The sequence below is a fragment of the Sphaerodactylus townsendi genome, linkage group LG11 (genome assembly GCF_021028975.2).
Source record: "Sphaerodactylus townsendi isolate TG3544 linkage group LG11, MPM_Stown_v2.3, whole genome shotgun sequence".
NCBI classification, from domain to species: Eukaryota; Metazoa; Chordata; class Lepidosauria; order Squamata; family Sphaerodactylidae; genus Sphaerodactylus; species Sphaerodactylus townsendi.
Genome location: NC_059435.1, coordinates 18,546,092 through 18,565,690, shown reverse-complemented (window position 1 = coordinate 18,565,690; position 19,599 = coordinate 18,546,092). Strand labels below are relative to the sequence as shown.

Genomic DNA, 19,599 nt, shown 5'->3' with positions numbered 1-19,599 from the left:
TCATGTCCCCAATGGCCATGTTGGTTGTGCTCATGGGCATTCCCGGGAATGTAAGAGACGCTCGGGGGGTGGTGAGGCGGGAGGAATTGCGGGAAAGATTCTGGATGATGCTCGGACTGAGGGCTTCTGAAATCAAGCTGGCGTGGTCCCCGTCGTCGATGATGGCGTCGAAATCGATCTGGACGCCCTCGAGGCTGCTGGCGTCGATGCTGTCAACTGTGCTTGTCACCTGGTTGGCCCCCGGCGAGAGCAACTCCGACGAGTTGGCGTGACCAGTCTCCTGCAGCATGCAGTTGGCTTCGGAAAGGGGGAAAGCACCTGTTTTCAAAGCTTGTTGGCTAAACCCTGTGGTTTGGTCATACAACTGACCAGAGTAATTCTGCGTGTTAGAGCAGAACGGAGTGGCTGACTTGGTCTTACGGACTTTCCGACCTTAATGCGTTGACCCTGCTTAAGAGGGCTGGCAGGGCATCCTTAGCAGCGATGTCCTTGTAGGTAGCGGCACCAAGTTGTTATTTCCTTAGCGGTTTTGCCGCCTATTGATGATGCATAGTAGCTTGCACAGGGGCTGAAGTAACCTTTTGGTGGATTGGCCCATACCGGACTAAGGACTCCGATGTTTATGTGAGAGAGTGGCTTATGTACAACCAACTCTGTGCGGCCTTGGTAAAAGGCTTTCTTGCTTGTGAAGGGGCTACTACCGGCTCTAGCATCATTTTATTGGAATGGTTTACTTCTTGGTAGTGGCTGACATCATCTGCTGGTGGATTATGGAAGTACTCCTGGACAGCCAGGTTTCTGCTCTGCATCCTGCTAGTAACGTTGGCTGGTTGCTCGTCTGATACCACCGGGTAGCCAAAGCTTTGCTGACTCCCATTTGCTGGCATGTTATTGTTTCTCAGCTTTTGCCCTTGAATCATCATGTCATATGCGTTGTCCACTAGCTGTCGGCCAATACTTTCGCCATATACCTGTGCCTTGTTTGACTGCGTGTGGTAAGAATTACTGGTATCGTTATTCACAGTCATGTTCTGCTGTAAACCGCAAGAGCCACTGTTGTCCAGAAGATGCTGGTAGCCATTCTGTTGGAGGGTATAATTTCTCTCCAGTCCATGGTGCTGCTGTTGGACTACCATGTTGTTATACAGGCCCAAGTTTTGATTTTGCTGGAGCATGGGACGCTGCCCACATTTTAATTTTGACGGAGATAAATCGGAACTTCCTGAGCTTACTTCATTCCACTGAATCGGCAGGTCGTTTTTACTGGCCTCAGAGTTGTTTGGTTGAGGGGACTGGTCAAAGTTGTTGTTAGTCATCGCAGAACCGTGCTGCACTTTGCTGTTGTCTAATCCGCCGTTGGGCAGCTGGTTGTACAAAACCTGATTCTGAGAGTTCAAATACTGGACAACGTCATCCGGCAGGAGATCCTCATCGTTCAGGCTGCCGTCCGCTTCCATGGTAGCCGTCTCCATGGCCACGTTCTCAGTGATGCTCGGAGGACAAGGAGAAGAGAAGTTGCGGAACAAGCGCCCGTCGGAGCGGGTGTAGTTCTGAAGGATGAAGTTACGCTTTTCCACGGATGGAAAAGCAGGAGGATTAAAGCTATTGAGACTGCTGAACCGCTGGACTCTGGGGAAAGACAGGTTGTCGGAGACTGGTCTCACGGGATCACTCGCTCTCCTTGTGCTATTGCCCAATACATCATGAGCCAGCAAGTGTCTCCTGCCGTAACAGTCTGTCCCACCGTCACTGCATCTTCGAGGAGAATTTGCAGGGGGCTGTGGAGACATCCCGGATTCCCTGCAGTCACCCAGAAGAGCCATTCTTGTTTTCAAGCTCATCCTCTCCATATTGGGCAGTGGGGTTGGCGGGGGTCCGCCAGTAGCTGCTGCATATTTTGCTTTCAGCCTGTATTGCTGGGCAGGGGTGAGGCTGAGAAGACCCGGCAAACCATCGCACTGGCTCACTTCGCTGGACCGCCTAGAAGCGTCTGTTGAAATCGGGTCGTAGGAGTCGGCAACGCTGAGGTTATGGAGCCTTCCCTCACCCTGTGAAGCGTCGCTGGATCTCCGACTGGACAAGCAGGGTGAAATCCCAGACGACCTGCGGCTGCTCATGTAGGCAGAACTGATTGTGCTGGTATTGCTGTCCCTTCTGTTCAGCATGTTTAGCACAGTAATGTCCATATGGGTGAGTTCGCTTTTGTGGGTGGGCAGGATGGTCAAATTTCCCCCTACGTGGCAGCTGTTGCTTGATTGAATACCTGGAAATAAATGTTTTGAACAGTGAATACATAAAAATTAATAGGCAGTCAGGAGAAGGGCAGAAAGCTCTTATGGAGCAGGTTGTGTCAAAAGCATTTCAAGAAAAGCTCCTGATGTGTCTTAGATTTTTGCACAGCTAAGTGGACAGCAGGGCCAACAGCATTCTTGGTGAAGTGAATGCTGAAGAAGAGGAGGAGTTTGGATTTATACCCCGCTTTTCTCAACTGTAGAAGTCTCAAAGTGGCTAACAAACACCTTCCTTTCCTCTCCCCACAACAGACATCTTGTGAGATAGGTGGGACAGAGTTCAGAGAGAACTGTGACTAGCCCAAAGTCACCCAGCAACCTTCATGTGTAGGAGTGGGGAAACAAATCCAGTTCACCAGATTAAAGTCTGCCACTCATGTGGAGGAGTAGGGAATCTAGTTCTCCAGATCCGAATCCACCTGCTCTTAACCACTACTTCTTCCTGCTTTTATAGCAGCCAGGGCACCCTATCTGTGGCTGCCAGCTATACCATTAAAGCACAACCAATCAGGTTGCACTCTGGCTGTTACTGTGGTGCTCTGGCTAACGGCACCTTTGCAAATTAACCCCGTAAGAGCCTAATCCGTCACTTATGTTCCACCCTCCAAGACATTGCAGATAGCGAGGTTTCCAACAAGCCTCGTTGGAGCAATGGTTAGGGACTTGTGACCACAATTCTTGTAGTTAAACATTTCAGTTACTTATGCTCTAAACCAGTGGTTCCCAAACTTATTTGGCCTACCGCCCCCTTTCCAGAAAAAACATTACTTAACGCCCCCTGGAAATTAATTTTTTAAAATTTTTAGTAGCAATTAAACAGAAAGATATATGTATTAATGTTTCTACCTGTGGCCATCACCGCCCCCCTGGATCGCTGCAGCACCCACCAGGGGGCGGTGGCGCCCACTTTGGGAATCACTGCTCTAAACAGTTAATATTAATGCAAAACATCAAACACTTACCATTTTTTTTGCAGTACTAACTTACCATTACCATGGTTTAAACAGCATATCATTCAACCTATATTCATTACATTCAGCATATTTTAAAACACCTGACCACCATGTTGACCCTCAAAGTACTGGCTCTAAGCACGATACTGGCTCAGAATAATACAAAACAAAGTATGTCTGGCTGTGTTCTCTGTACTTGGTAGTCCCCACGGTTCTCTGCACAAAGAGGCTGTGTGGACACGAGAGCAGCTCAGACACCAGCTTTGTGACATGGAACCTTGTGGCCACTATTTTGACCTTGTTCTCATGGAAGTGGTAAACCTGTAACTGGGCTAAGTTACTTTGGACTGCAGAGTTCACAAGGCTAAATGCACTCTTTTCCTGACACATAGCAAACCAGCATGCGAGCCTAGAACTTTCTCGCTGACTTCTAGCTTTCTATGTGTCGGGAGAGAATCTGTGCTATGTGGAACATTCCAACTGGCGACTTCTCACTACAGTCTGAAGTGATATTATCCAGACATGGGTTCAGTACCTCAAGGAGAAACAGGTCTACGTCTGCCTTAACTCCACTGTCCCAAGGGGGACTCCACCAAGTGAAACTATGAAATGATGCCGTATGTCTTTAAGCACGACTTTAGTAAATTGCATTTTAAATCGAACCAGATTTTGAGAAACGGATGCCAAAGCTGCAAAATATACAATTGTGGATATTATTTAGGGCAATCTACAAACAATCCCTAAATATATTTAGCCCACTACTCAAAACAATTTTGTTTCTTTGCCTTGTAAAATAAACAATAAAAATTATCTACTTTCATAGAGTTCCCTTTATTGGAATGGGCTAATGCCAGATAGAAGAAATACCACAAATATTTTCTGTGGATGACTGCAGCCGAATGGCTTATAGGATATTATGCAAGGATGCCAGGAGGAAAACTAGGCAAGATCAAAATCCTCCTGTTACAAAATAGGATCTGGATGTTCAGGGCTCAGTGTATTCAGGGTAATTTTGTTTTGTAACTCTATATGTGATGATTGTCTACCTATACACCTTTTGGACCCAAGTCCAGAGATTTACCACACCTTCTCATGACTAGCATAACTCTACCTTAGCTTCCCCCCTCGTTGTTTTGGGATACAGGACATCTTTTGAAATGCTGGTGTTTATCCAACTATCTTCAGAATTTGTAGGGAGAGTCTGCCCTGCTTTTCCCCTCCTGCTGCAGCCCCAAGACCAACTTTGTGTTCCTGGAGGACCAGTAGACATCTTGGTTGACATCTTGAGGTTGACCCTCAGGAGTAGCACAGTGGGGAGAGTACAAGTGTGTAATATGGGGGGGGGGGGGGGGACAACCAGACATTGCAGACTACTCCTCCAAGAACGGATGACTTGGAGAGCTGTGGCTCATGATTCTTCTGATTATATTGCTCAGTTCAGAGACCGCATTAACGGACCATCTTAGCCAGAGACAAACTTAATGATACTCCATGATCTGGTTTCAAGTTTGGAGGACTTTTTTGGAGGGAATCCAGTTTGGATATTAACTTTTCTAAAATCTTAAAAATCAGAAACTTTTCTAAAATCTTAAAAATGATGAGCACAAAAATACCATACGGAAGACCACAAGTACTCGCAGGGGACGGGAAATATCCCATCCTGGCTGCATCCGTCCCCGCTTCTTCCCCTCTTTTTCTGTCTACATTCCCTCTCCTTGCCATCTGCCCAACTGTCCCTTCCCAGTGCACCCAATTGGCCACCTGGTCAGTGTCTCTTCCAGTGGTGGGATTCAAATAATTTAACAACCGGTTCTGGTGGTGCGATTCAAATCATTTTACAACCGGTTGTTTATAAACACCATTTTAACAACCGGTTCTGCCGAAGTGGTGCGAACCGGCTGAATCCTACCACTGGTCTTTTCTCTCCATCCAATTTTTTCCGTCTTAAAATATTTTGATGCAGCCTCAAGATGTCAACTTCCCTCTCCCCCCCCATGATGTCTGCCTATGCAGTGTTAACACCCTAATCAACATTTTTTTTAAAGTTTTAAAGTTATATATATGTAAGTTTATACATCTATTTTTTGCAGACCATTTGCCGAAAGATTGTAACAAGGCCAAGGTAGACCCTCCGTCAGTATTATATATATAAATGATCCATGTAGCAAGATCTCACCGTTTCCTATGAGAGGTGGCAGTGCTGGGCCTCTGGAAGGGGGCACGGGGTTCAGTCTTGGAAGCACTCCATTGATTTGTTTCAACCTTTCTAGTTTGACTTGCTCCATCCATTTGGTCTCTGACATATTCCTCCTGGCTTGTAAGCCAAGTGCTGTGGTTGCTGTGGAAATGGTAGAGTCCATGATAGGGGTTTCATCTATGACATTGAGGTCTCCTACACTGCCTCTACTGGTCAGATTAAGCTCGATCCCATGGTTGGAATAGTTGCTGATGGGGGACTGTTCGCTGCTGCATGTAGACTGACCACCAGGGCTTGGCTGAGATGTCTGTTGGAAGGAGGAAAAAGATCGGGAACAAAAATAAGATTAGGATCAGAATGCAGCTTGGATTAGAGGAAGACAGGATAGTCACTGAACAAATGAATGTAATGCTTGCAACGTATCTGATAACTAATCACAATTCACTATTGAGAAAAGACTCATACCAGATGAATGGTCCATATAGCTTAGGATCAGAGGCGTAGCTGGGCCATACTGCGCCCGGTGCACATTCTGTGTTTTCCGCCCCGCCCCCCCCGCCCCCCCCCCCTGGTGCCCACACACTTAACTTAGTTCAGCCTGAAAGGGCAGGCTGGAAAAAGCGGCCTGTTCACTTGAGGCTGAAAACGGCCTGGTGGGAACTACATTTCCCAGGAGACCTTTTCCGCCCCCTCAGGCATGTGCCCGATGCAATGCGCACCCCCGTCCCCTGGTAGCTCCACCTCTGCTTAGGATAAAGATGCCAGAAAAGATGCTGCAAAAGGAGCGTACAGTAACACAGAGTATGAACGTCACAAGTACCCTGCAATCACATTACCTTTCTGAATCTTATGTTTTGGGAGGTTTTCTGTAACAGCTCTGATTATCTTGCACTAACAGCAGCTGGGATTTTAAATCGTGGAAATGTAAACAAACTAGGCATCAGTGAATGTCCGAGATGTTAAATATGTTTCTCATTTAGGAAAACATCCATGCATTTTTTATCAATTAAAACTCCTCCTGAGTGTACAGAAAGTGGTCCAGGAGCACCTCAGGTGGCACTTTGGCTTCAAAGACATGGTCAGATTGGATTGGACGCTGTCCACCATGAACAAAATGTATTAAAAAATTATCTGTGAATATCAATTCCCTGAAGCCTGGCTTATCAGAAACGGGGACTGCAGGTTAATTAGGCCACGTGGTGAATTTTTCCTGTCCCTGCAGTAACATCCAGCAGTTTTTACTGTATAGCAGATACCTTTGTAAGGTTTTTTTTCTGCATGGGGAGTGGGCACCCCCCCAAATTGGCAGCTGCAGGAAGCACAGCCATACACAATACCTTCTTCCTCACTCTGCAAAAGAATCACATGGCAAAAACACTGAATACATGATCCACTGGAAGGGCAGCAAACCCAGAGAAGGAGAGAGTGGATTTCTGTTCCAATAACAAGCCCTTCTTTACAATGGCATCACCCAATTTTTGAAAAGCTCCGCAGGTGCCAAGGCATCCCCAAGTGTCACAACATTGTGACCTTCCCCACATGAGCCCATGCCATACAGTAGATATTCCTAGATTCAGGAGTAGGATATCATTATGGGTATGCCACTTGGAGCCACTTCCATATGATTCCCTCCTCCTTCTTTGGAGGTTTTCAAACAGAGGCTGGATGGCCATCTGTCAGGAGTGCTGTAATTATGTGTTCCTGCATTGCAGGGGGTTGGACTTGGTGGCCCTTGGGGTCTCTTCCAACTCTATGATTCTATAGTTCATGCCCCATGTAACTCAGCTCTGCATGCAAGGGAGGGGAGGGAAGGGGACCCAGCATCTGGACCTGGCCCACCCACCCTAGGGAGGGAGAGAAGAGGGGAGGGAGGGGTGGCATGCAAGGGAGGGGAGGGGAGGGGACCCGGCATCTGGCCCTGGCCCACCCACCCTAGGGAGGGGGAGAAGAGGGGAGGGAGGGGTGGCATGCAAAGGAGGGGAGGGAAGGGGACCCGGCATCTGGACCTGGCCCACCCACCCTAGGGAGGGGGAGAAGAGGGGAGGGAGGGGTGGCATGCAAGGGAAGGGAGGGAAGGGGTAGCTGTTGTGGGTTTTCTGGACTGTGTGGCCATGGTCTGGTAGTTTTTGCTCCTAATGTTTCACCTGCATCTACAGCTGGCATCTTCAGAGGCATGTTATGGTGAGATGTGGCTTAGACAGAAACACATCTTACCATGACATGCCTCTGAAAATGCCAGTCATAGGTGCGGGTGAAACCTAGGAGCAAAAACTACCAGACCACAGCCCCACAGCCTGGAAAACTCACAACAGCCAGTTGATTCTGGCTGTGGAAACCTTGGACAATACTTAAGCTCTGAGTGCCTCTAATTTTGAAGTCTCTCTTCTATATGTGCCTCTATTTCTGTAATTTCCTTGTATTCTATACACCCTTCTAGTGAAGATAAATGTATCACGCTGAGTCACCTTTCAAAGGCCCTTTCCACACGGGCGGTAAAGAGCGCTCCAGGGACGCTAAAAACAGTGTCCTTGGGGAGGGGTTTGCACGGCCGCCGCCGCATCGCAGCAGTGCCGGCTTCGCAACCCCCAAGCGGCGTGAAGATGCTGCTTCCGAACCTCGCTCCCCCAGCGAGGTTTTTCAGAAGAGCGTCTTCCAACTGCTGCTGCGCGAACGGCAGCGGCTAGAAGGTGCCATTTCCCCTGCACCGTCCCTGAACGCTTACCTCGTTTTACTACATCATGCCTATTATTTAATTTTATTGTATTAGATTTTTAGCCAATTCCTTCCCATCAAGATGGGCTTGGGGCAGCTTACAACATCAGTTTACATAATGAAATCAAAACAAAACATCCGCTATATGATCTACCCCAACACTTAAAATCCTTCCGTTTTCTGGCGCCCTAAAACCAATACTGGCCAGACAGAGGGGAGAACATCTCTGGACGGGGTCATAAGGAAATTTCCAAGGAAGCTAAAGAATGAACAGTGGGGAGGGAGGCCAGCAAATTTGGCACTTTCCTGAACCATAGATCAGTTGGAACATTTTTGTATTACTGGCCCTGTGGAACTGAAGTAAGTCCCGAAGGGCCTGGGTTTCATTTGAAAAAGTGTTCCACCAGGCCAAGGTCAGAGTTGAAAAAGCTCTGGTTAAGGACAGCTAGACATTTTTCAAGGCAGGGCCTATCAGTAAGTTGTTACTCGCAGAGCATAACACTCTTTGGGCAGTATATTAGGAGAGACGGTTCTGCAGACAAAAAGGCTCCAAACCAAACCAAACCAAAATGAGGTTGAGGCATCCTTCCCACCATCTGAGCTTCATTTAACTAGAGATGTCAAGAAGAGAATTTGGACCTTCCGTTGGCCAAGGTACGGATACCTACTCATTCTGATCTACATGGAATGCAACCTGATAGAGTCGCCTACTGCTGAACCAAGGACTGTGACTAACAGTGGCTGTCCAGGATCTCAGGAAGAGTTCTTTCACATCCTTTGTTCTTAATCATTGTAACTGGAGATGCCGGGGACTGGACCTGGACCATCTGCCTGCGAAGCAGAGGCTGTACCATTCATCCCCACCCCTGCAATTTCTCCCACAACAGCTCACGGTATCAGAGACTCATTCCGCACATGCAGAATAATGCACTTTCAAACTGCTTTCAGTGCTCTTTGAAGCTGTGCGGAATAGCAAAATCCACTTGCAAACAGTTGTGAAAGTGGTTTGAAAACGCATTATTTTGTGTGTGTGGAAGGGGCCAGAGAGCATATGTATTACCCAACCCCAATCTCCCAAATCTGTCACTGAGAGATTTTAAAAACCTCTCCTGGCCTCCAATACACCACTAAGACTCAGGTTCATTCTGCATGGGCAGCAACAGGTTCATGAAATCTGTTTCTGCTGCTCTGTTGCCGTTTGCACGGCGGCTGCGGGAACCAGCAGGGATCAGGGGATTGTGGAGGAAGAAGGCAGCACGGAACCCTGTGTTTCAATGTGAACCATGCAGCTGAGAATCCCCGCCCCCCACCAGAGAATCCCCCCCACCCATCTTCATAGCATGACAGCCGCCTATCCCTCTAATGGCAGCTGCCTGGGGAATCCACCATAACTGTGGAGGGAAGGAGGAGGGATTGAACGGTCCTGCTTGTCATAGTTCGCACAGGCAAGCAGGAAACGTTTGCAACCCGGGTTTGAGGAAAAAACACACAGAATTAGGGAGTTTCATTAAACCCGGGTTGTGGCAACTAAAACGGGTTAGCAGTGTTTTGGGGGCGAGTTCTGTGGGAACTCCCCCCAAAATACTTTTTTAAAGGGCCTCAACCCATTTTAATTGGCTCATGCCTCAGGGAAACATAAACGGCTTTCTTAGTTACAAAAATCTGCATGACTGACTGTGACTCTACATTGCTGAGCTTCAGGGTCAGATGAACAGGAAGTTGTAGAGGAGGGGACAATTTTTCTAACAAGAAAAAGAGGAGGTGCTTGGATTTATTCCCAACTTTTCTCAACTGTACTGAGTCCCAACACGGCTTACAAACTCCTTCCCTTTCTCTCCCTACAACAGTTGTGACATAGGTAGGGCTGAGTGAGTTGTGAGAGAACTATTCCAAGGTCACCCAGCAGGATCCCTCTGTAGGAGAGGGAAATCCAACCTGATTCTCCAGATTTGAATCCACCGCTCTTAACCGCTACACCAAGCATTTATCCTTGTGATCCCTCTGGGGTCCTCAACTGAGTTCAATATTTTGAATGATTTATTTTAATGTTACTAATAGTGGAGATAAGCATTGAGCGATGCAAGCAAAATAAGCCCAACTGCCAATCACCAGAAACTTTGTTCTACCTTCCCTCTATCATTGGAGGTTTCGTCAGGAATTGCCCACACACGTTCAACCACATCTTCAGAGCTGTAAGAGTGAATACAGGAGTTGGCTCTTTAATTTCTTTTAAAATCAAGACACTGTTTTCTGTGCTCCATTCCGTAACTGGCACTACTCCTGTGCCCCTGTAGATTCACAACATACAGCTGACCCTGCTTTCAGGCATGCAAAATTATTTTGCTCTCAAGAACAGCCTCCTGAATATTCTCTTGCAATTTATCTGTTCGGGTTCTGAATTCCCTTTCCACTCTCAATCCGTATTGTCACTCTTATCCTGGGCTAATTAACTGGAAATATTTTTTAAAAAAATCAGGACTGTTTCAAAGATCGCAACAAAATGATCTTGAAAGCATTTTCTGCTGGTGAAGCCAACGAGCAGGTAAGTAAAGTCATTGGGCTGCAAACCTGACTTAAATATGCAGCGGCAATATTTAAATCAATCAATTAATAGTAAAGCCTCGCTGGGCAGCTGCATGTGTTGCATGTCATAGTTTCATGCCGGCTGAACAAAAAGAAATTGATGGCCAGAACTCAGAAGCCTGTTCTTGAATGTTCACAACGTTTAAGTGCATTCGCGAAACAGAGTGATCACAGATGTGAATGTGAATGAATACACATTTATACAGAATTAGACTCTTGAGCTAGTTGCATTACATGCCGTTTGGTGTAAAATGTCCCGTCTAATTATAGTCACAAATGCATTCGATGAATGTGTAACTACTAAGGCTGCCCCCCCAGCCCCGAATAGCAAGCAGGTTTTTTTTCCCCCGAAGAAACAATGAAAAAACCATAGAAAAGTTAAAATCCCCTCACCTTATTACCCACTGTCCTTAGGAAGTTAGAACAAGTCATTAAAGAGCATTAAATAGAAGAAACATTAGATTAGTACAAAGGCGACAAAAATGAAATGCCAAAATGTGGCAATCGGAACATACGCTGTTGAACATAACAGGACTTGCTTCTGAGTAAACATGCATTGGATTATGTTGTAAATCACGCACAAAAAAATGACACACTATTATTTATTTTTAGAACTGACTTTGGATTGTGAAAGATTTCACGATATATGCTGATTTTGTTTTCTACGTGTTCCTAAACTCCTGCTTTTTTTCAGAGCCATTCGGATCAGTCCCTTTGGCTAAAGAGTAACCTGACCAGGCAATATTTCACATGCTCTTGAAACTGATATACATGATAACTTTTGAGAACTGGGTGTTTTATTTCCCAAAGAGACCTAGATAAAGATCCTGCTCCTCCCCATATGTAAATTAATGTTAGATTCCAAGCTCTTTGAGTGTGTTGATTGGTAGGTCTAATTCAAGGGCCCCTTCCGCACGTGCAGAATAATACACATTCAATCCACTTTCACAATTGTTTGAAAGTGGATTTTGCTATTCCGCACAGTAAAATCCAGCTTCAAAGTGCGTTGAAAGTGGATTGAAAGTGCATTATTCTACATGTGCCGAAGGGGCCAAGGTGCAAACTGTGTGAGAATTCAGTCCAAACTTTCCCATTCTGTCTGTGATGGTGACTAGGGGCGTTTCCCCACTTACCTTGGTCCAAAGGTTGCTGCGCGCAACTCCCAGCGCATGCCATTTCTGGCGTGCGCCCGGGCTTCCCCATGACCCCGCACTCTGCGCAGGGTCATCAAAAGGCGCCGTTTCAAAAGGCACCAGGAATGACACGCGCTGAGGGGGCGCGACAGCGGCAGCATCGGGGCGGCTGCGTTGTCGAAGTCCCTGTAGTGGGGAGTGCTGGGGGACCCCGCGCTACTTGAGGAGAGTAGCGCGCGGCTTAAGGTAAGTGGGAAAACGCCCTAGGTTATTTCAGCCCCACTAGACACAGTTCCTTATCATTCATATTTGATAAGATTTTACATTGAAGAAAACTAGCTAGGGTGCTAGAGTTGCAGTAATTCACAACAAACTCTTGAATGATAAAGGGAGGGGGGAATAAAGGGAGGGGGGAGCCCTACGGGGGTGGGGCGGTTAATAAATCTAAATAATAAATAAATAAATAAATAAATAAAAATAATAAAAGCTCAAGATGTTGCATACCATTGGCTTTTCCGACTTGATGGCTTTAACCTGGAGGCATTCTTCACGCTTTGAGGTAGTGTTGCTGAGGTCTTTTTGCTCACCCATTGCACCCTGAGTCTGATGGCCTGGTGACCGGGATTGAGAATGGCTGCCTTGGTCTCTGGGGGGTGGATGTCTGGGGTGGATGTCTCCGCGCTGCTTCTTGGTGACATGCGCCTCGGGGCCGTGCACGGTCTTTACATGCTTTCGGAGAGAACTGGGGTCTGTGTAGCGCTTGGTGCACCCAGGGATCTTGCAAACGTAGGGTTTCTGCAAACGGAAAGAAATTTCAATGCTGGTTTTTGGTTCTTTCGCAAACAACTCGGCATGGTGCGCTTTGCCATCAGCTCTGCAATGGGGACACTTCTGTAATATAGCCCCCCCCCCCGCCCCCGATAGAGTTTGTACAAACTGCCTGTTCTTGGTTGAAACTCTTGAGCATTTTCTGTTTATTTGTCCAAAATATTCTCTGCTCTCTCTTATCTAAGACAAACGGCCCTTTAAGCTGAACTATCATGCGACTCTTGAATAGTGACGATCCTCTTATTCTGGAGAAGACTGCTCTGTTTTTGTTACAGGTTTTGGTCCTATGAATTATATTTTTATGTATGATCAATTTATGCCTAAGAAAGGTTTTCTTTGTGTTTTTTTTGTTAACTCGGCATTGTGACATGGCTGGGAGACGGACCAACTTCGTGCTACAAACTCAGTTTATTGCGGCTTCGTTCCCGTTGGCTCTCTACATTGGTTTTACAGTAAAATGAAATAGCCAAATGCGACTTGGAGATGTGAAGGCCTCAGGGGAAACAATTTGAACCTCTTTCCCTCCATTCTGCCAGAATGTCTCCAAGGAGAAAGCGGTCTATACGTGTGCCACTCCCTCTCCTTCCAGGAGGGTCAGGTGGGTCTTAACCCTAGAGCAGAGAATCTTCCCAAACGTTTCCTTTCCATGAGATCCGGGGAACAGAAAAGGAAGGATGATCGTGTGGGACATCTTGCAGTTGGATGCCAAGGTCTAGAACACTGTGACGTGATGCATAATATGATGTGATGCATAATATTCCCCAAGATCCTTGGGGAAAAGATATCAATCCTTAAAGCATTTCCTCCTGCTACAAATTTCTCATACTCTAATCTGATTTTCTTTTACCAAAGAAGTAAATCCACTAATTACATCAATGACTCATAACCAGTTACTCTGGAAGAATTCCCATCTTAGTTTACCTAGTCACTGATGAGCCACCAGGTGTCACTAGTAAACATCTCTGTATCGAAGTCTTTTCACTGCCCTTCTCATACAATCTATTTTTTTTTCCAAAGACAGTTTTTGCGCAAGAAATAACATGTCCCATCTTAGGTGAAGCTGGTCCATTTTTACTTTTTCTGCAGATGTACAGATAAGAAAGCGGCGAAGCCAGCCTCGTGCAAACAAGGTATCATGTGTGAGTGTTTTTCTCTGCACACGTATTTGCTAGAAGTGTCATATACCATTGGGCCCTTTGGAGTTGTAGAATTACAATTATTTTTGCCGCTGCACAGAAGCCCAGATCTGACACACCGTGGCCTGGTTCCAAAGAATTATGAAAGCAATTCCGTGAGCCAGAGCAGACTTTATTTGTACTTTTTTTTAATGCAAAGCGCACTTGAAAGAGAAATTTCAAAAGCAGCTAATGACATGGCAGAGAAGTTAGCTGTTGAAAGACAAAATAAATACACTTCACTTGGCGGGGGAAACTCCTTTCTGTCAGTCTGAGGGCCTTAGGAGATGTACATTTTTTTCAATGTTAGGCTGAAATTAAGCTTGTTCCCTCAGTCAGACTGCAGCTGCTGGAACTTATTTTCCCAAGTGATGGAGGAACCTGATTCCAATCAGAATAATGGTACAAGAGAAGAAGGGACTTCAACATTCCCCTCTGCATAGTTTCCCTGACTGGAAACAGCTGGCGGGGGGAGATGTTCCCTGTCCTTGACGGGCAGCTGCCATCTGACTGGGGCAAAAGGAGTTGAATTGGGGGGACCGGACCTGTTAAAAAAAGGTTACATTGGATTTTGCCTTCAGAACTGAGTCCATGTTTCCATTAGAGTATTTATTAAGAGCCCTTCGGGGGTGGGCGGTCTAATAAATTTAATAAATAAAAAATAATAAGTGCCCTTCTTAGGGAACAAACCTGCTAACCGCTGTCCCATCACCACTAACATTTTGTAAGATTGGGGCGCTGCGTGGTTTCCGGGATCTAGATCCTCTGAAGATGCCAGCCACAGATGCAGGCGAAACGTCAGAAGAGAATGCTGCTAGAACACGGCCATACAGCCCGGAAACCACACAGCACCCCAGTGATTCCGGCCGTGAAAGCCTTCGACAATACATTTTGTAAGATTTTTAGATGATTGTAATCAAAATGAACTATCACAGCACAATTGAGGGCTGGTCTCCTAAGGCACATGGCATTCCCGTGCTGGTGGTCCGAATTAGCCCTATGTATTCTGGGGATCAGCCCTGAAGTATTTATTTTATTTATTTTAATATCCTACCTCTCCTCTTTTGGGCTCGGGGCAGCGTACAACAATTTTAAGACCATAAAAGCATTGAGAACACTTGTACATGTCTCATCAATAAAATAAGATTATCCAGAGGTAACTAATTCCAAATCATCCCAACTTTGGCAGCAATACATCAGAGGGTGCTCAGTCAGTGTAATATAACAACATTGACAAGTTGGTGACCAAGAGCTGGTTAAGAGTTGGAAAGTCGACGATAGACAAAGGGGGCTATGCAGAGGCAGAGCTACCAGAGGGCTGGTGTGTGTGCGTAGCACCAGGCACATGCCTGGGGGCAGAAAATCACCCCCCGCAATACCCCACTCCCCCCCCCGCCCCCACACTTACCTTATTGAAACAGTGAAGGCTGGAGTAGTAGCCTGTTCCCATCAGGCTAAAAACGGCCTGGTGGGGAACTACACTTCCCAGACCTTGCGAGCCCCAAGGCCTCATGGGAAGTGTAGTTCCCACCAGGCTGTTTTCAGCCTGAAGGGAACAGGCCACTTTTCCAGGCTGAACTAAGGTAAGTTGGGGGGGGACAGAAAACACAGAGTGCGCACCGGGCACAGTATGGCCCAGCTACACCTTTGAGCCTATGGCAGTCAAGTTCTAAGAATACTGATGTAACCATACACTATTTTTCCCCTTATACCATATAACGTAGAGTTATAGGCTGTACCAGTTGGGGTCTATCCTGCCATTCCAGCATAGGGATGTTGCTTCATTTATTTATTTATTTTGTTGGGATATTTCAACAGCTTCAGCCGCAGCAGGGTGGCAGGCCACTGTTTATGATTCAGCAGCCGCAATCTCAGACATGCTTACTTGGAAAGAAGTTCCACAGACATCAAGGGGATTTCCTTCCAAGGAACTTGTTTAAAAAAAGCACCCCTACAAGCAGAATAGGGGTGCCAATTTTTTTTTGATAAAACAGCCAGGAGCCTTTTAAAACATATAAACGTGCCTTTAAAATGATTGATTGCTGCCTTTGAACAATATATATATAAAAACACTGGCTTCGTTCTTGGGGTAAGCATTTGACAATAAATTCTTCCGACAGCGTTCTGTCTGTAAGCCATTGGGGGATTTTTACAGCCCGTGTGCTGACTTACCTCATTGGAATGAGTTCTGTTCTGGTGTTTGGCCCGATCTGAGGCGTTGGAGAAGGCCTTGTTGCAGCCCTCGTGTTCGCAGACATATGGTTTCTCTCCAGTGTGAGATCTCAAGTGGGTTTTCAAGTTTTCTAGCCTGGAATAGGCCTTTGTACAGCCTTCAAACTGCAGACAACAGGAATGTTTGGGTTATTCCAATTGCTTGGGAAATGAAGGGAGTGGAGGAAACGTAATGAAATAACGTGGTATCAAGGAATGGCAGATTTCCAAGTTCAAATGCAATAACAGAAATGTTCAAAGTTTCTGTTTGGCAGAGAAAAATGGTCATCATCATCATTATCATCATCATCTGCTTATCATAATGTATAAACTGAACTATGTAAAATAAAAGGCTACATTGTATCAATATATAGAGCACTGTTGTTTTGATCCTGGTTTCCACCCTACCGTCCTGTCAAGCCAAGTCTTTCTTCTGGCCTGAAAATTGTTCATTGAACTCTTGGGATGGAGGATGGCTCAGTGGGATGAGAGGGTACTAAACATTGTAGCAAAATGTGATCTCCCCCCTCCCCCTCGGCCACCACTGCTTGCATTTGATCCATCTTGTGAACTTTCTAGATCAGTGGTTCTCAACCTTCCTAATGCTGCGACCCTTTAATACAATTCCTCGTGTTGTGGTGACCCCCAACCCTAACATTTATCCATTTTACTGATGGAGAACACTGATGCAGAGAGCCTTAGGCGACCTCTGTGGAAGGGTTGTTTGACCCCCAAAGGGGTCCCGACCCCCAGGTTGACAACCACTGTTCTAGATGCTCTTTGAGTATTCAGCGCCACAAGATACGGTGATGCTGCACAGTTTTGTTAAAGAAAGAGTGGACAAATTCATGGAGAATAACAATGGGCTCCTAACTCCAAGGACTATCTCTGTTGAGTCTCTGCTAGTCATTATAGGGAACTGGGATTTGTGTACAGATTCAGAGGACATGTTCTTCTGAAGGCAAATGGCTAAACACAAGCAACAGGAGAAAGGGGACTGTTGCCTCTACATCTTGCTTGTGGGCTGCTTGGCTCATATTGTTAAGATAATGTTGGACATTTGGCATCTCGTCTTATGTCAGCCCAATCCAGAGGGGGTGTGTGTGGCGGTAGAGCAGAGGCAGAGGTCAGTGCCACACCAACACCTCACAAGAGGCAATCAATGGCATACCTGCCAGGTGAGAAAGGGAAAAACCTCTTTTTCTCTCAGAGAAAAGGAATAACTAACTCCACCCTGTTTGTCGGCAAAATCTCTGCTGCAAAAAGCGGGTGTTCCCGTGCGGAAACTGTGCTGGGAACCCAGGGAATGCCCCTGGACTGCTTCCACCCATGTTGGCATGGCCTCCTGCAGCAGAGGGGCACCAGTGCATGTGGCAGCTTCCAGGTTCAGGGGCTGTGCAGTTGCACAGTGCCTGCCACCAGCATAATAGCCCCTCTGCCGGCACCTTCGCCCCTTGCACTGGAGGAGTGGACAGGTGTGTTGGCGGAACCCCGCACCTCTTCCAAGGATCCTTGCTCCCCCTCTTTGGATTGCACTCTGTTTCTATGAATTGGAGAGTGATTTGCACAAACTAGGATTCTGAAATACAATCAAATGAATTTTGGACTTGCAAAGGGGGAAATGGAAGGGCTTTACTGGGGAAAATTTCTCCTTTCTCCTACATAAGAACATAAGAACATAAGAACTAGCCTGCTGGATCAGACCAGAGTCCATCTAGTCCAGCATTCTGCTACTCGCAGTGGCCCACCAGGTGCCTTTGGGAGCTCACATGCAGGATGTGAAAGCAATGGCCTTCTGCTGCTGCTGTTGCTCCTGAGCACCTGGTCTGCTAAGGCATTTGCAATCTCAGATCAAGGAGGATCAAGATTGGTAGCCATAGATTGACTTCTCCTCCATAATCTGTCCAAGCCCTTTTTAAAGCTATCCAGGTTAGTGGCCATCACCACCTCCTGTGGCAGCATATTCCAAACACCAATCACACATTGCGTGAAGAAGTGTTTCCTTTTATTAGTCCTAATTCTTCCCCCCAGCATTTTCAATGAATGCCCCCTGGTTCTAGTATTGTGAGAAAGAGAGAAAAATTTCTCTCTGTCAACATTTTCTACCCCATGCTGATTGTCTTCTTGGACCTTCCCGTGCTCCTTTTTGAGAAGCCGATGCAATAGGCCTTCCTTCTGAAGAAGAGGAAGGCTGCATGCTTAGCTGAGAGCAGCATTATGATCAGTGGTCGGATCCAAAAATTTTAGTAACAGGTTCCCATGGTGGTGGGATTCAAACAGTGGCGTAGTGCCAATAGGGCTGGGCGGGGCATGACGGGAGCGTGGCCGGGCATTCCGGGGGCGGGGCATTGCTGGACAGGGCTGTGGCAAGGACGCAGCTGTTGCGCTGGTCCTTGGGTGGGAAACCAATGCATGCAGGTGCAGGCTGCCACGCACGCCGGTGCATCTCCTGCTAGACTGTTTCAAGTTCTGTGCGCTACTGCTGAGGAGCGGAGGAGGGGCGTAACTAAGGCAAAAATCACGTGGCAAAATCACCAATTAGTAACCCCCTCTCGGCACACACAAATAATTAGTAACCTACTCTCGGGAACCCGTGAGAACCTGCGGGATCCCACCTCTGATTATGATACAACCCAACGTGCTATCGTCACAAATTTGCCCTTGTCTATGAAATACAATAGACAATTTCTCAGTAGGTTAATATGACTAGTCCCACTATAGATTCAACAAATTGCCTTCCTCCATTGAGAAAACTTCATCAGTCGAAGGCAGTTCTCTGTGCCCAAATTGTTTAACCAGAAACGGAAACAAACAACTGAGCTGCTGACTTACGGTGCATTTGTGTGGCTTTTCTCCTGTGTGCCTCCTCATGTGTACCACCAGCATGTACTGGGCTTTGAACGGCTTCTGCTCTCGAGAACAATCCAGCCATCGACATACAAACTCTTTCTTCTCCCCGTGTATGTGGTCGTTGTTTATGTGCTGCAGGGGTACAAAAGAAATTAAAGTTCAGATACGCTGGCCCTTCGGATGTGTTTAAAACACCAGTGGTCTAATTAGGCCCAATTGTCTTTTTCCCCTCGTGACTTTCAGAAGAGATCTTCTGAATACAAAGGTGCAGCAGTACTCCTGTATACTGGCTACTGGGCTACTACTACTAGAGCCAGTATGGAGTAGTGGTTCAGAGCAGGTGCACTCTAATCTAGAGAACCGGGTTTGTTTCCCTACTCTGCCATTTGAGCTGTGGAGGCTTATCTGAGGAATCAGATTAGCTTGTGCACTCCAGCACATGTCAGCTGGGTGACCTTGGGCTACTCAGAGCTTTTCGGAGCTCTCTCAGCCCCACCCACCTCACGGAGTGTTTGTTGTGCGGGGGGGGGGGGGGGGGAGGGAAAGGAGTTTGTAAGTCCCTTTGAGTCTCCTTACAGGAAAGAAAGGGGGATATAAATCCAACTGTTATTATTATTGTTATTATTAATAGCAAACATGTTATGTCTGCTTATATAGGCTTGTGAG

At 46.6% G+C, this 19,599-nt stretch overlaps 1 protein-coding gene across 1 annotated transcript in view; it reads right to left on the bottom strand.

Moving 5' to 3' along the window:
- Positions 1 to 557: 557 nt before the first annotated feature.
- The window catches only part of GLI3 (GLI family zinc finger 3), a 165,313-nt gene continuing 146,271 nt past the window's right edge, over positions 558 to 19,599 (bottom strand). The window contains exons 9-13 of the mRNA XM_048510456.1: positions 18,916 to 19,065; positions 16,045 to 16,209; positions 12,374 to 12,664; positions 5,421 to 5,748; positions 558 to 2,263 (exon numbers count right to left, since the gene is read on the bottom strand). Coding sequence (XP_048366413.1) covers positions 621 to 2,263; positions 5,421 to 5,748; positions 12,374 to 12,664; positions 16,045 to 16,209; positions 18,916 to 19,065 — 2,577 coding nt within the window. The 3' untranslated portion in view covers positions 558 to 620. The remainder of the gene's footprint in view (positions 2,264 to 5,420; positions 5,749 to 12,373; positions 12,665 to 16,044; positions 16,210 to 18,915; positions 19,066 to 19,599) is intronic.